Source organism: Carcharodon carcharias, chromosome 9 (genome assembly GCF_017639515.1).
Source record: "Carcharodon carcharias isolate sCarCar2 chromosome 9, sCarCar2.pri, whole genome shotgun sequence".
Taxonomy (NCBI): Eukaryota; Metazoa; Chordata; class Chondrichthyes; order Lamniformes; family Lamnidae; genus Carcharodon; species Carcharodon carcharias.
The window spans coordinates 59056876-59074155 of record NC_054475.1 but is presented as its reverse complement, the minus strand read 5'-3'; the positions used below and the strand labels follow the sequence as shown (position 1 = coordinate 59074155).

General features: G+C 44.4%; 1 protein-coding gene across 1 annotated transcript in view; it reads left to right on the top strand.

Moving 5' to 3' along the window:
- Positions 1-17280, top strand: part of slc5a8l (solute carrier family 5 member 8, like) — a 417967-nt gene that overhangs the window by 70620 nt on the left and 330067 nt on the right. The window contains exons 9-11 of the mRNA XM_041195660.1: positions 4637-4725; positions 4835-4944; positions 10960-11027. Coding sequence (XP_041051594.1) covers positions 4637-4725; positions 4835-4944; positions 10960-11027 — 267 coding nt within the window. The remainder of the gene's footprint in view (positions 1-4636; positions 4726-4834; positions 4945-10959; positions 11028-17280) is intronic.

Genomic DNA, 17280 nt, shown 5'->3' with positions numbered 1-17280 from the left:
ATAAAACAATGGATGGAAATACATTTAAAAATAATGGAAATAGGTGGGAAAAGAAAAATCTATATAAATTATTGGAAAAAAAGAGGGGGATCGGAAAGGGGGTGTGGATGGAGGAGAGAGTTCATGATATAAAATTGTTGAACTCAATATTCAGTCCAGAAGGCTGTAAAGTGCCTAGTTGGAAGATGAGGTGCTGTTCCTTCAGTTTGCGTTGAGCTTCATTGGAACAATGCAGCAAGCCAAGGACAGACATGTGGGCATGAGAGCAGGGTGGAGTGTTGAAGTGGCAAGTGAGAGGGAGGTCTGGGTAATGCTTGCGGACAGACTGAAGGTGTTCTGCAAAGCAGTCACCCGGTCTGTGTTTGGTCTCTCCAGTGTAGAGGAAACCACATTGGGAGAAACGAATGCAGTAGACTAAATTGAGAGAAGTGCAAGTGAAATGCTGCTTCACTTGAAAGGAATGTTTGGGCCCTTGGACGGTGAGGAGAGGGGAAGTAAAGGGGCAGTCGTTGCACCTTCTGCGGTTGCATGGGAAGGTGTCGTGGGAGGGGGTTGAGGTGTAGGAGGTGATGGAGGAGTGGACCAACATGTCCCGGAGGGAATTATCCCTGCAGAATGCCACTGGGGTGGGGCTGAAGGAAAGATGTGTTTGGTGGTGGCATCATGCTGGAGTTGGCGGAAATGACGGAGGATGATCCTTTGAATGCGAAGGCTGGTGGGGTGATAAGTGAGGACAAGGGGGACCCTATCAAGTTTCTGGGAGGGAGAGGAAGGTGTGAGGGCGGATGCGCGGGAGATGGGCCGGACACGGTTGAGGGTCCTGTCAATCACCGTGGGTGGAAAACTTCGGTTAAGGAAGAAGGAAGACATGTCAGAGGAACTGTTTTTGAAAGTGGCATCATCAGAACAGATGCGACGTAGGCGAAGGAACTGAGAGAATGGGATGGAGGAAGCAGGGTGTGAGGAGTTGTAGTCGAGGTAGCTGTGGGAGTCGGTAGGCTTGTAATGGATATTGGTAGACAGTCTATCCCCAGAAATTGAGACAGAGAGGTCAAGGAAGGGAAGGGAAGTGTCAGAGATGGACCTTGTGAAAATGATGGAGGGGTGGAAATTGAAAGCAAAATTAATAAATTTTTCCAGGTCCAGACAAGAGCATGAAGCGGCACCAAAGCAATCATTGATGTACCGGAGAAAGAGTTGTGGGAGGGGGCCGGAGTAGGACTGGAACAAAGGATGTTCCACATACCCCATAAAGAGACAGGCATAACTGGGGCCCATGTGGTTACCCATAGCCACACCTTTTATTTGGAGGAAGTGAGAGGAGTTGAAGGAGAAATTGTTCAGAAGTGAGAGGAGTTTAAGGAGAAATTGTTCAGTGTGAGAACAAGTTTAGCCAGAAGGAGGAGAGTAGTGGTGGATGGGGATTGTTCGGGCCTCTGTTCGAGGAAGAATCAGAGAGCCATCAGACCATCCCGGTGGGGGATGGAAGTGTAGAGGGATTGGACATCCATGGTGAAGAGGAGGCGGTTGGGGCCAGGGAACTGCAAATTGTTGATAAGATGAAGGGTGTCAGAGGAATCACGGATGTATGTGGGAAGGGACTGGACAAGGGGAGAGAGATAGGAGTCAAGATGGCAAGAAATGAGTTCCGTGGGGCAGGAACAGGCTGACACGATCGGTCTGCAGGGACAGTCCTGTTTGTGGATTTTGGGTAGGAGGTAGAAGCGGGCAGTCCGATGTTGGGAGACTATCAGGTTAGAAGCTGTGGAAAGAAGATCTCCAGAGGAGATGAGGTCAGTGACAGTCCTGGAAACAATGGCTTGATGTTCAGTGATGGGGTCATGGTTCGGGGGAGGTAGGAGGAAGTGTCTGCGAGTTGACGCTCAGCCTCTGTAAGGTAGAGGTCAGTGCACCAGACAACAACAGCACCACTCTTGTCAGTGAGTTTGATGACAATGTCAGGGTTGGATCTGAGAGAACGGAGTGCAGCAAGTTCAAAGAGAGACAGTTTAGAGTGGGTGAGAGGAGCAGAGAAATTGAGATGACTGACCAGGTGAGACCAATTCATCTCCACTGCTCTTTGCAGTTGGTGATGGGATAGGGGCTGGGAATGCATGGGGAGAAATTGGACCTCATCGTGCCTGTTTCAGGTGGTGAAAATTTTGGTGTATAGCCTCTTCTGCCTGATATGCCTTTGTAGTGCACTAGGTGCTGAATTGGAAGTGGACACTGCCACACTTTCATGTGACCAGGTGCTCCAGCGTACCTGCAATTAGGTGCTTTGCATGTGTAAATCAGAGTCCTAATATCTGAATTGATGCATCCAAATTCATCCTATACCAATTATGTTCTTCTCAGTTAACCTGGGTCTTCAATGGCCTTAAAGGGATTGTTAAAGGAAAAACCTAAGATTGTTTTGTCTTTGTGGAGTCAGGAGGAATAGAAATGCTCCTCCTGGCCCAACAAAAATACTGTGGACTGTGCTAGCCTCGGCCTGTCCCCCCCAATCCATTCCCACCACCTCTGGTTAACCTCCACCTTTTCCCAACCCAAGATGTACTTGCAAGTCAGCTTAGTATCAGAGCCAGCTGAAATCCCTCAGCTCTGAATGGTGAGATATTCAGAAATGTCCCTCAGGTATGGATGCGATAGACAATTTTTCCCAGAAATATCCCTTTCCAATTGGGATTCCCCAGGAATATCCCATAAATATTGACTAAGGTGGATGATATTCCCTCGGGATCTTGCTTGAACAGGTTGAAATGGATAGTAATAAAAACAAAAAACTGCGGATGCTGGAAATCCAAAATTACCTGGAAAAACTCAGCAGATCTGGCAGCATCGGCGGAGAAGAAAAGAGTTGACGTTTCGAGTCCTCATGACCCTTCATCAGAACTGGGTGAATCCAAGGAGAGGGGTGAAATATAAGCTGGATTAAGGTGGGCGGGGGGGGGGGAGCGGGGAATGGGTGGGGGGAGAGAAGTGGAGGGGGAGTGGTGTGGTTGTAGGGATAAGCAAGCAGTGATAGGAGCAGATAATCAAAAGATGTCACAGACAAAAGAACACAGAGGTGTTGAAGGTGGTGATATTATCTAACCGAATGTGCTAATTAAGAATGGATGGTATGGCACTCAAGGTACAGCTCTAGTGGGGGTGGGGGAGCATAAAAGATTTTAAAATAATGGAAATAGGTGGGAAAAGAAAAATCTATATAAATTATTGGAAAAAACAAAAGGAAGGGGGAAGAAACAGAAAGGGGGTGGGGATGGAGGAGGGAGTTCAAGATCTAAAGTTGTTGAATTCAATATTCAATCCGGAAGGCTGTAAAGTGCCTAGTCGGAAGATGAGGTGGTGTTCCTCCAGTTTGCGTTGGGCTTCACTGCAACAATGCAGCAGGCCAAGGACAGACATGTAGGCAAGAGAGCAGGGTGGAGTGTTAAAATGGCAAGTGACAGGGAGGTTTGGGTCATTCTTGCAGACAGACCGCATGTGTTCTGCAAAGCGGTTGCGCAGTTTACTTTTGGTCTCTCCAATGTAGAGGAGGCCGCATTGGGAGCAACGAATGCAGTAGACTAAGTTGGGGGAAATGGAAGTGAAATGCTGCTTCACTTGAAAGGAGTGTTTGGGCCCTTGGATGTTGAGGAGAGAGGAAGTGAAGGGGCAGGTGTTGCATCTTTTGCGTGGGCATGGGGAGGTGCCATAGGTGGGGGTTGAGGAATAGGGGGTGATGGAGGAGTGGACCAGGGTGTCCCGGAGGGAACGATCCCTATGGAATGCCGCCGGGGGCGTGAAGGGAAGATGTGTTTGGTGGTGGCATCATGCTGGAGTTGGCGGAAATGGCGGAGGATGATCCTTTGAATGCGGAGGCTGGTGGGGTGATAAGTGAGGACAAGGGGGATCCTTTCATGTTTCTGGGAGGGAGGAGAAGGCATGAGGGCGGATGTGCGAGAGATGGGCCGGACACAGTTGAGGGCCCTGTCAACGACTGTGGGTGGAAAACCTCGGTTAAGGAAGAAGGAGGACATGTCAGAGGAACTGTTTTTGAAGGTAGCATCATCAGAACAGATGCGACGGAGGTGAAGGAACTGAGAGAATGGGATGGAATCCTTACAGGAAGTGGGCTGTGAGGAGCTGTACTCGAGGTAGCTGTGGGAGTCGGTAGGCTTGTAATGGATATTGGTGGACAGTCTATCACCAGAGATTGAGACAGAGAGGTCAAGGAAGGGAAGGGAAGGGAACTGTCAGAGATTGACCACGTGAAAATGATGGAGGGGTGGAAATTGGAAGCAAAATTAATAAATTTTTTCAAGTCCCGACGAGAGCATGAAGCAGCACCGAAATAATCATCGATGTACCGAAGAAAGAGTTGTGGAAGGGGGCCAGAAATGGATAGTATTTGTCAGGTAGGTTCCTTGAAAAGACTGGGATGAAGAGTTTCTAAAACAAGATGTACTCTGTAAAGATTGGAATGGACTGTATTTGCCACAGGTTTGCTTGAACAGATTAGGAAGGGCAGTTTTCCCCAAGGATTTTGCTTGAATAGGCTGGACTGTATGGTATTTTCCAGGTACTTGTCATGTCATGTTGAATGGACAGAGCTCCCTGTTTCTGATTATTTCATGTTCTTGTGTTTTAGTTGCTCCCATACCTGGTAATGGAAACCCTGCACGATTTTCCTGGTGTTCCAGGAATCTTTGTTGCAGCTGCATACAGCGGGACTTTGAGGTATGTCTGACTCCAATAGTTTTAATATCTTGATTCCTTCCAATTGATCTGCCTGTACTGTCTCCTTCAGTATCAATGCCCTGATTCATTTCCATTGATCTGTCTCTAGTACGGTTTCCTCCAGTATCAATGCATTGGCTGCTGTCACAGTGGAGGACCTCATCAAACCTCACACCAGTTTATCAGATCAGAAACTTTCTTGGATCGCAAAGGGACTCAGTAAGTGAGATTTCATGGAGGTAAATGATCAAATATATGTCAAACCAAATTGATCACTCCCCAGTGGGAGTTCCAATAGAACTGATACCACTTGATCCAGCTCTCAACTGGGAAACGAAGGCCAGTTCTGAACTGAGAGACCAGAATTCTTTACTCAGGCCTCAAAACTATGAAACAAAAATAAAAATACCTGTAAAAACTCAGCAGGTCTGGCAGCATCTGCAGAGACGAACACAGTTAACGTTTCGAATCCATATGACTCTTCAACAGAACTGAGTAAAAATAGAAAAGAGGTCATACGGACTCGAAACGTTAACTGTGTTCCTCTCCACAGATGCTGCCAGACCTGCTGAGTTTTTACAGGTATTTTTATTTTGGATTTCCAGCATCCGCAGTTTTTTGCTTTTATCTCAAAACTGTGGAACTGCTTACCTTTTTCAGTCTCTCCCTCCACATGTAAGCTGCATGTTCTGAAAATCAATGCTTGGCATCACCTAATTGTTACTGGCTGATTTTACTTATGTGCTCTTGGCAGTTTTGATGATGATCTGCATAATATACTTTTAATTTTTTATCACTTTTTGAGCCATCTCCATCTTCACAATGCCCCCATTTGTAGAATACAAGTGATATGAGCCCTGTGTTATTAGAGATGAAGCAGTGGGAAAGTCAACATTAACTTGAGGCAACCTTTCATTGGAGGTGGAGTTTATCATAATGGACCATTGGCGAAGCTATTCAAAATGCCAAGTATAGGTCTATTATCACCGCTACCCACTGGGTTAATTGATTGGATTTTATTCTACAAATGACAATGGTCATTCTTTCCTGCAGCTGGGATGGTTTCTGCTGAGGATGTGTCTTGCTGCTAAGTAACATAATACAAAGACAGTTAGGGAAGAATATTACTCGTGCCCGACACCCCTGAGCATAAAATGACGCGTGATGATGCCAGCTGTGCGTCCTGAAGTCATCGCGCACTCGCGCGATATTTCAGCCCGCTGATAATTAAAATGCCTATTAAGGCCATTAACAAGCTTATTAAATTCAATTCTACGCTGCCCATCCAACCTTAAAGTTGGTGGGCAGGTGAAAAGGCCAAGCGGCCTTTACATTTTTTAGGAAACATTACCCACGAGCGGGATAAGGTTTCCTAAAGCAAATAAATATTAAATAAAAACTTTATTGTGGAATTAAAAACATGTCCCAGCTCATGTGACGAGTCACATGAGGGGACATGTTTTATTAAATTTTGCTGTCTTTATTAATTTTTTAAAAAAACACTCTTTCGCACGCATGTGTGAACTGCATACTAGGCCCGGCTCTCCCTCCTGCCCCCACCTGCACAGGCAGCGCTCAGCACTGCCGCTCATGATCCACGCAGGACCAGCCATAATTGGTCCACCCATGTGAAATCAATCCTGAGCAGCGGTCGGCTGCCCAACCGCCCCCACACACGCCCGCCCCCCTGCCATGGGAAAAATCCTGCCCTTAAAATCAGACCTGCCCCTTGTGTTTGATGAATGTCTAGAGTCCAGGCTGGGCTCTGTGATTATGTGATTATCTATTTGTCTCACTGCTGTTTGAGGGATCTTGCTGTGCCTAGAATTCTAGCTATGTTTCCTTATTTTGCAGCAGTGACTTCACTTTAAAAATACCTAAGTGCATATTGGAAGAATTTGCAGGTTGATAATCAACCTGTTTGGTCATGTTATGAGCATATTGTCTATGGCCATTAAGTTCTGGAGTGAACACATGGCTTGTGGCTCAGAGGTAGGGATGCTACCAATGTGCTACAAGACCCTTGACATCCAACTAGTTACAGTTTGCCAATCTGAAAGTGATCCATTTATCTTAACTCTCTGTTTCCTGTTAGTTAGCCAATCTTCTACCCCCTTTATTACCCCCAGCACCATGTGTTTGTATCTTGTGTAGCACCCTTTTATATGGCATTGTATTGAATGCCTCTTGGAAATCCAAATACACTACATCAACAAGTTCCCCTTTATCCATCCTGCTTGTTACATATTCAAAGAAGATTTGTCAAACACAATTTTCCTTTCATAAAACCATAGTGATTGTGCTTGATTGTATTATAATTTTCTGAATGTCTTGTTACTACTTCCTTAATATAGATTCTAGCATTTCCCCAATGACAGATGTTGGGTTAACTAACCTATAGTTTCCTGCTTTCTATCTCCCTCCTTTCTTGAGTAGAAGTGTGACGTTTGCGATTTTCCAGTCCAGTGTGAACTTGCCAGAACCTAGGGGATCTTGGAAGATTAAACCCATGCATCCTCTATCTCTGCAGCCACTTTTAAGACCCTAGGATGTAGGCCATCAGGTCCATGGGGCTTGTCAGCTCTTATTCCATTATTTTGTCTATTACTTTTTCTCTAGCAAAAGTGATTGTTTTAAAGTTCCTCCCTCCCTTTTTCCTGTTGATTTCCTCCTATTTGTGGGATGCTTTTTGTGCTATCTCTGCCACTTCGGGATTCCCATTATTAATTCCCCAGTCTCATCCTCTAAGGGACCAATATTTACTTTCTCTCTTTCTTACTATATACTGTAGAAGCTCCTACTGTCTTTTTCATATTCTTTGTTAATTTATTCTCATAGGGCCATAGAAATGTTACAGCACAGAAAGAGGCCATTCAGCCCATGATGTTCACGCTGGCCAAAAAAAGAGATAAAAAGAAACTAGCCACTCATTTTAAATCCCATTTTCCAGCACCTGGTCCATAGCCTTGCAGGTTACAGCACTTCAGGTGCATGTCCAGGTACCTTTTAAATGAGCTGAGCATTTCAGCCTTAACCAAAATTTAGGCAGTGAATTCCAGCCACCACCATCCTCATGTTCCCTCTAATCTTTCTATCAATCACCTTAAATCCATGCCCCATGGTAACTGGCCCCTCAGCTAGGGGAAACAGATCCTTCCTGTCTATCCTTTCTAGACCCGTCATAATTTTGTACACCTCAATTAAGCCAACCTTCAGCCTCCTCTGTTCTAAGAAAAATAACCCTAACCTGTCCAATCTCTCCTCATAGCTGCAATTTCCCAGCCCTGGCAACATTCTTGTCAATCTCCTCTGCACCTTCTCCAGAGCAATTATGTCCCTCCTGAAATGTGGTGACCAGAGCTTTACACAATATTCCAGCTGTGGCCTAACCAGCGCTTTATACTGTTCCATCATTACATTCCTGCTTTTGTATTCAATACCTCATCCAATAAAGGAAAGTATTCCATATGCTTTCTTTACCATCTGATCCAGCTGTCCTGCCACCTTCGAGGACCTGTGGACATGCACTCCAAGATCCCTCACTTCCTCAATCACTCTCAATAACTTCCTGTTTATTAAGTATTATCTCACTTTGTTTGCCCTCCCCAAATGCATTACCTCACACTTCTCCACCCACTCACCAAACTATTGATATCGTTCTGGAGACAACAACTGTTGTCTTCACTATAAACTACAGAATCAATTTTTGTGTCATCTGCAAATTTCCCAATCATGCCTCCCACATTTAAGTCATATTCTAATTGCTCCATCATTTTTAATCATCCTTTATGATATCTAAAATGTTCTCAATCTTCCGGCCTACCACTAATGTATCAAAGTTTATCTTTGCCAATATGATCTGTCCAAACTATATGAAGACTCAAAATTGCCCATGATTATTGCAGCTCCTTTCTTACAAGCCCCAATTATTTCTTGATTTATGTTCTGCCCTACAGTGTAGCTACTGCTAGGGGTATATAGACTACTCCATCAGTGTCTTCTTTCTCTTGCTGTTTCATATCTCCACCCAAACTGATTTTGCATCTTGATCTTCTGAGCTAGGAATATTTCTCACTACTGTACTGATCTCATCCTTTATTAAGAGCTACCCCACCTCCTTTTCCTTTCCTTCTATCCTTCTGAAATGTCAAATACCCTTGAATATTCAATTCCCAGCCTTGGTCACTTTGCAACCAAATCTCTGTAATGTTGTTATATCATACCCATTTATTTCTACTATTTGTTCTATCAATTCATCCATCTGTTCATTAAATCTATAATTTCATGATAAAGAGCCTTAAAATCTGTCTTTTTACCAGTTTCCCCTACTCTCACCTCTATGCTGATGCGCTTTTACATTTGCATGCTCTGTCCCTTCCTGTCACATTCTAGTTATCATTACCCGTGTTGTTACCCTGCACTAATACCTTGTCCTTTCTCATTAACTTTCTAAATCTCCCCTCACGTGAACCCTTCCCCCTCCCATTAGTTAGTTTAAAGCCCTCCCTACAGTCCTAGGTATACAGTTCGCTTGGGCACTGCTGCCAGCAGTGTACAGTGAAGGACTTCCCAATGCTACAGCTCCCTCTTGCCCTATGCCCCCAAAATCAAAACCCATTTCTGCAACACCAATCACTGAGTCACACCTTAAACTCTCTGATCTTATTTACCCAATGCCAATTTGTTTATGGCTCAGATAGTTATCCAGAGATTATTGCTTCTGTGCTTTTTAATTTAGCTCCTAGCTGTTCATACTCCCTTAGCAGAACCTCTTTCTTAGTTCTATCTATGACCACGACAACTGGATCCTTCCCCTCCCACTCCAAGTTATTCTCTAGCCCTGAAGAGATGTCCTCAACCCTGGCATGGGGCAGGAAACACAGACTTTGGGTCTCAATCTTGGTTGCAGAGAACAGTGTCTATCCTCTAACTATACTGTCCCCTACAACAACTACATTCCTTTTTACTCCCCCTACTTGAAAGTCCCAAAATGCTGAGTCAGTTTGCTCAACCTCCTTGCAGTCTCTGCTCTTGTCCACACAACCTGCAAGGACGTCAAACCTGTTGGACAATTGCAAAGGCTGAAGCCCCTTTGGTACTACTTTCTGGCTCCCCATTCCTGTCACTCTTTTAATCACATTCTCCTGTCCCTGACCATGAAAAAAAACTGATTTACCTGACCTAAGGTGTGTGACTGCCTCTTGGTGCAGGTAACTTCCTCCCCCGCTGTTACATCACAGTTTCCAAGTTCAGATTCCTGTTCATAAAGTCTGAGCCCAAGTTCCTCAAGCTGCAGACACTTATTGCTGTTGTGGCTACTCTGGATCAATCTAGTATCCACCAGCACCCAACTACTACAGTAGCAACACATCACCTCCCCTGCCATCTGTATTAAATTTTCTTTAACTAGCTAGGGTTTCAAGTTTAGAAATACTGCTCAACATAGTTTGTAGTTATATTGAGCACTTTATAACTAGTTAAGCTATAAGTTTAATTCATTACTAATATCTCCTCAGTACTACTATAAGCTATTGCCGCAGATTAGAGAAAAAAGGGCACCTTAAAACTCAATAACCAATCGCTTACCTGCTTACCTAATTAATGCCCCTGGACTTCAGCTCTCAGGTCTTGCTGACTCTCACCTCTCTGTTAGACCACTCTTTGTTCTATAACATAATAGAACAGTACCTCACTGTGCTGAATTCCCTCACTCACCAAACTCCTAAGTTCCAAACTCTGTTGAAGCTGTACTCCGTCAAGCTGGCCTCAATACTACTTACCCCTTGCATAAGTAAAATCCTTCTGTATTTATTCGAGCTGGAATTCCAAGCACCTGAGTCAGACCTTGCTGCTTGGGAACCAGTTCTAACTAGCCACCCAGTTAACTAACTGAGCAGCTGCCACTAGCCAGCAGATTGTTTACCACTGACTAAGACTGGAAGAAACAACAAGTTATTGTCAAAGTTAAATTAAATGTCTAATGCAACATTTGACTAGAACTTAAAAAGAGATCAACTCTTAAAACACCCAGAATTCCCTCACTTAACAAATTCCTAAGTTCAGTACTCTGTTGAGCTGGCCTCTGTGCTAACTTAAATTTCACTTTCATCACATTGGATTCTTGGATTTTGTCAGTCAATTGAATTCCTTCTATGTTACTATGTGCTTGGTCATAGGAGGCTTCATTAATCTTGGACATACTCTTCTGTATCAGTTACTTGTGTGTTTCCATAGGCTTAATGTTTGGAATCATCTGCATTGGAATGGCTGCATTATCCTCTCTCATGGGAAGCGTGCTCCAGGTAGGATTCACCCGTGTTAGAGATGTAATGAGATTTCACTTCACTTTGTTGAATTTTAGTCTTCATCAGCATGAGCATTGCTTGTGCAAATGAATGCAGCACTCTCATTTTAAACAACCAGTGTCGGGGATAGCACACTCTGCTGAGAAATCACAATCACACTACTATACAAAAATACACCTTGCCCACTCACTATAACAGTTCCTACTGCACCACTATGCGATTTTCCACTCCCATGCCAGTCATTCCATTGTCAGGTTGCCAGAGATGGCCAGTTTAGGGTAATACAAACATATGAATTAGGAGCGGGAGTAGGTCATTTGGCCCTTTGAGCCTGATCCACCATTCAATAAGATCATGGTTGATCTGATTTTCACCTCAACTCCACATTCCCGCCTACCCCCTGATTAAGTTTCACCCCCTTGCTTATTAGGAACGTATCTACCTCTGTCTTGAAAATATTCGAAGACTCTGCCTCCAACACCTTTTAAGGAAGAGAATTCCAAACACTCAAAACCCTCTGAGAGAAAAATGTTTTCTCAGGCGGAATCGTGCCAGATTTGCACTAAGTACGGTAGTGGGCGTGAAAATTAAATGTCAGCCGCAATGATGTATTGAACCCTTTCTGTGCATCCTGCCAGGGCCTGGTAGCTGTGGGGCTCCAGCATTTTCTTCTCCCCAGATGTCTGTGATCTGAGCGAGGCCCTAAATGTGAGCCCCGGCTTCTGCACATCTCACTTGTCCAGGCGTGTTCTGGGCCTCCATGTTTTCCTACCAGGATGCAAATTGGGTTCACATTGACCTTGAGTGGGATTGGTATTCTGCCATGGCGGACACCATCGGATGAGCCCACTGTGATTTCATGTTGGCATGAAATGGATTTCTGCCCCTCATGCCGAATTGTCCACCTCTGCCCACCATGACGCCTGCCGCCAACGGGACCAAACAATTCCGCCCCTCATCTCTATCTTAAATGAGTGATCCCTTATTTTTAAACAGTGACCCCTAATTCTAGATTCTTCCACAAGAGGAAACATCCTTTCCACATCCACCCCTGTCAAGTCCCCTCAGGATCTTAAATGTTTCAAACAGATCACCTCTTACGCTTCTAAACTCCAGTGATTACAAGTCTAGTCTGTCCAAACTTCCTCATAAGACAACCGGCCCATGCCAGGTATTAGTCTGGTAAACCTTCTCTGAACTGCTTCCAACGCATTCATATTCTTTCTTAAATAAGGTGACCAATAATGTACACAATACTCCAGATGTGGTCTCAATAGTACCCTGTAAACTGAAGCATAACCTCCCTACTGTTGTATTCAATTCCTCTTGCAATAAATTATAACATTCCATTAGTTTTACTATTTACTTGCTGTACCTTCACACCAGTCTTTTCTGATTCATGCACTAGGATACATAGATCCCTCTGCGTCTCAGAGCTCTGCAATCTCTCACCATTTAGATAAAATGCTTCTTTTTTATACTTCCTGCTAAAATCGACAATTGCACTTTTTCCCACATTATAAACCATTTGGCAGATCTTTGCCCACTCACTTAAACTACCTATATCCTTTTGTAGCCTCCTTATGTCTCCTTCAGAACTTAACTTCCTGCTATGGTATCATCAACAAATTTGGCAACCATACCTTCGGTACCTTCAGCAAAATCATGTATATCAATTGTAAAGAGATGTGGCCCCACACTGATCCCTGTGGCAAACCACTCCTTACAGCTTGCTAACCAGAAAAAGACACATTTATACCTACTCTCTGCTACTGTTACCCAGCCAATCTTCTATCTATGCCAATGTGTTACCCCCAATACCACAAGCTTTTATTTTCCATTGATTAGGCAACATCTCAAAAGTCTACTGAAATTCTAACAACAGTACTTCCACAGGTTCCCCATTATTGAGTGAAGCTCTGCATTGCCTCCTCACTGATTTTAAACAATTAAGCTCCCAACTCCGTCCTCGCTGATTTTAAAAAGTAAAGCTCCCGAATCACTCCTCGCTGATTTTAAGCAGTGAAGCTCCCAACTCCCTCCTCACTGATTTTAAACAGTGAAGCTTCCGACTTTCTCCTGGCCGATTTTAAACAGTGAAGATTCCGAATCCCTACTCAATGATTTTAAACAGTGAAGATCCCGATTCCCCCCTCACCGATTTTAAACAATGAGACTCCCGACTCCATCCTCACTGATTTTGAACACTGAAGCTCCGGACTCCCTGCTCGCTGATTTCAAACAGTGACACTCCCAACTCCCTCCTCACTGATTTTAAACAGTGAAGCTTCCAACTCCATTCCCATTGATTTTAAACACTGAAGCTCCTGACTCCCTCCTCACTGATTTTAACCAGTGAAGCTCCCGGATCACTCCTCGCTGATTTTAAACAGTGAGGCCCCCAGGACCCTCTTCACTGATTTTAAACAGTGAAGCCCCCGGCTCAGTCCTCATTTATTTTAAACAGTGAGGCTCCTGGGACCCTCCTCACTGATTCAGAAGAGTGAATCTCCAACGTTCACCCCTCGGTGATTTTAAACAGTGAAGCTCTCGAGTCCCCACTCACTGATTTTAAAGAGTGAAGCTCCTGACTCACTCCTTGCTGGTTTGAAACAGTGAAGCTCCCAACTCCCTTCTCGTGGATTTTAAAGAGTGAATATCCTGACGCCCTGCTCACTGATTTCAAACCGTGAAGCTCCCAACTCAATCCTCACTGATGTGAAGCAGTGAAACTCATGGCTTTCTCCTCACTGACTATAAACAGCGAAGCTCCTGATTACCTCTTCACAGGTTTTGAACAGTGAAACTCCTAAATCCCTCCTCACTGATTTTAAAGAGTGAAGTTCCCCACTCCCTGCTCAATGATTTTAAACAGTGAATTTCCCAACTCCGTGCTCCCTGATTTTAAACAGTGAATTTCCCAACTCTGTGCTCCCTGATTTTAAACAGTGAAGATTCCAACTCCATTCTCACTGATTTTAAACTGTGAAGCTTCCAACACCTTCCTCGCTGATATTAAACAGTGAAACTCTCGGCTCCTTCCTCACTGATTGTAAACAGTGAAGCTCCTGAATCATGCCTGACTGATTTTAAACAGTGAAACTCACAGCTCCCTCCTCGCTGATTGAAAACAGCAAAGCTCCCGACTCCCTCCTAGCTGATTTAAACAATGAAAATCATGAATCTCTTCTCACTGATTTTAAACAATGAAGCTCCCGACTCCATCCTCACTGATTTTGAACAGTGGAACTCCCGAATCCCTCCTTGATGATTTAAAACAGTGAAGCTTCTGCCTTCCTCCTCCCTGATTTTAAACACTGAATGTCCCAAAACCCTACTCCCTGAATTTAAACAGTGAAGCTTCCAACTCTATTCTCACTGATTTTAAACAGTGAAGATTTCGAGTCCTGCGCCGCTGATTTTAAACAGTGAAACTCCTGGCTCCTTCCTCGCTGATTTGAAACAGTGAAGCTCCTGACACCCTCCTCACTGATTTTAATCAGTGAAACACCTCACTCCCTACTCACTGATTTTGAACAGCGAAGATCCGGACTCCCTGCTCACAGATTTTAAACAGTGAAACTCCCGACACCCTACGTGCTGATTTTAAAAAGTGGAACTCCTGACACCCTCCTCACTGATTTTGGACAGTGAAACTCCGGACTCCCGGCTCACTGATTTTAAACAGTGAAAAACTCCTGAGACCCTCCTCGCTCATTTTAAACAGTGAAACTCCTGGCTCCCTCCTCACTGATTTTGAACAGTGAAGCTCTGGACTTCCTGCTCACTGATTTTAAACAGTGAAATCCGCGACTCCCTCCTCACTGATTTTAAGCTGTGAAACTCCTGACTCCCTCCTCGCTGATTTTAAACAGTGAAACTCCCGATTCCTTCCTCGCAGATTGTAAACAGTGAAGCTTCCGACTTCCTCCTCGCTGATTATAAACAGTGAAGATCCCGATTCCCTCCTCACTGATTTTAAACAGTGAGACTCCCGACTCCCTCCTCACTGATTATAAACAGCGAAGCTCCCAATGCCCTCCTCGCAGATTTTCAACAGTGAAACTCCCGAATCCCTCCTCACTGATTTTGAACAGTGATGTTTCCTACTCCCTCCTCGATGATTTTAAACAGTGAAGCTTCTGCCTTCTCCTCCCTGATTTTAAACACTGAATTTCCCAAAACCATGCTCCCTGATTTTAAACAGTGAAGCTGCCAAATCCATTCTCACTGATCTTAAACAGTGAAGCTTCCGAGTCGTGCGCCACTAATTTCAAACAGTGAAACTCCCGGCTCCTTAATCACTGATTTTAAACAGTGAAGCTCCTGACACCCTCCTCACTGATTTTAAACACTGAAACACCTGACTACCTACTCACTGATTTTGAACAGCGAAACTCCAGACTCCCTGTTCACTGATTTTAAACAGTGAAGCTCCTGACTCCCTACTCACTGATTTTGAACAGCGAAGCTCCGGACTCCTTATTCACTGATTTTAAACAGTGAAACTCCCGACACCCTACATGCTGATTTTATAAAGTGTAACTCCTGACTCCCTCCTCACTGATTTTGAACAGTGAAACTCCCGACTTCCTTCTCGCAGATTTTAAACAGTGAAACTCCCGACTCCCTTCTTGCTGATTTTAAACAGTGAAACTCCCGACTCCCTTCTTGCTGATTTTAAAGAGTGAAACTCCCGACTCCATCCTCGCTGATTTTAAACAGTGAAGCTTCCGACTCTATCCTCACTGATTTTAAACAGTGAAGCTGTCGATGCCCTCCTTACTGATTTAGAACAGTGAAGCTCTGGACTCCCTGCTCACCAATTTCAAACAGTGACTTTCGCAATTCCTTCCTCACTGATTTTAAACAGTGAAGCTACCAACACCCTCCTCGCTGATTTAAAACAGCGAAGCTCCCGACTCCCTCCTCCCTGATTTTAAACAGTGAATTTCCCAACTCTGTGCTCCCTGACTTTAAATAGTGAAGCTTCCGACTCCTTCCCCACTGACTTTAAACAGTGAAACTCCGGGCTCCTGCCTCGCTGATTTTAAACAGTGAAGCTGTTGACTCCCTCCTTACTGATTTTGAACAGTGAAGCTCCGGACTCCCTGCTCACTGATTTGAAACAGTGAAACTCCTGACTCCCTGCTCGCTGATTTTAAACAGTGAAACTCATGGCTCCCTCCTCACTGATTGGAAACAGCAAAGCTCCCGTCTCCCTCCTCACTGATTTTAAACAGTAAAGCTCCCGACTCCCTCCTCGATGATTTTAAACAGTGAAGCTTCTGCCTTCCTCCCCCATGATTTTAAACACTGAATTTCCCAAAACCGTACTCCCTGATTTTAAACAGTGAAGCTGCCAACTCCATTCTCACTGATTTTAAACAGCGAGTCCTGCACCACTAATTTCAAACAGTGAAACTCCCGGCTCCTTCTTCGCTGATTTTAAACAGTGAAGCTCCTGACTCCCTACTCACTGATTTTGAACAGCGAAGCTCCGGACTCCTTACTCACTGATTTTAAACAGTGAAACTCCCGACACCCTACATGCTGATTTTATAAAGTGTAACTCCTGACTCCCTCCTCACTGATTTTGAACAGTGAAACTCCCGACTTCCTTCTCGCAGATTTTAAACAGTGAAACTCCCGACTCCCTTCTTGCTGATTTTAAACAGTGAAACTCCCGACTTCATCCTCGCTGATTTTAAACAGTGAAGCTTCCGACTCTAAGCTCACTGATTTTAAACAGTGAAGCTGTCGATGCCCTCCTTACTGATTTTGAACAGTGAAGCTCTGGACTCCCAGCTCACTGATTTCAAACAGTGACGTTCCCAATTCCTTCCTCACTGATTTTAAACAGTGAAGCTACCAACACCCTCCTCGCTGATTTAAAACAGCGAAGCTCCCGAATCCCTCCAAGCTGATTTAAACAATGAAACTCACGAATCCTTCCTCACTGATTTTAAACAGTGCAGTTCCCGACTCCTTCCTTGATGCTTACAACAGTGAAGCTTCCAATGTCCTCCTCCCTGATTTTAAACAGTGAATCTTCCAACTCCATTCCCATTGATTTTAAACACTGAAGCTCCTGACTCCCTCCTCACTGATTTTAACCAGTGAAGCTCCTGGCTCACTCCTCGCTGATTTTAAACAGTGAGGCTCCTGGGACCTTCTTCACTGATTTTAAACAGTGAGGTCCCCGGCTCACTCCTCGCTGATTTTAAACAGTGAGGCTCCTGGGACCTTC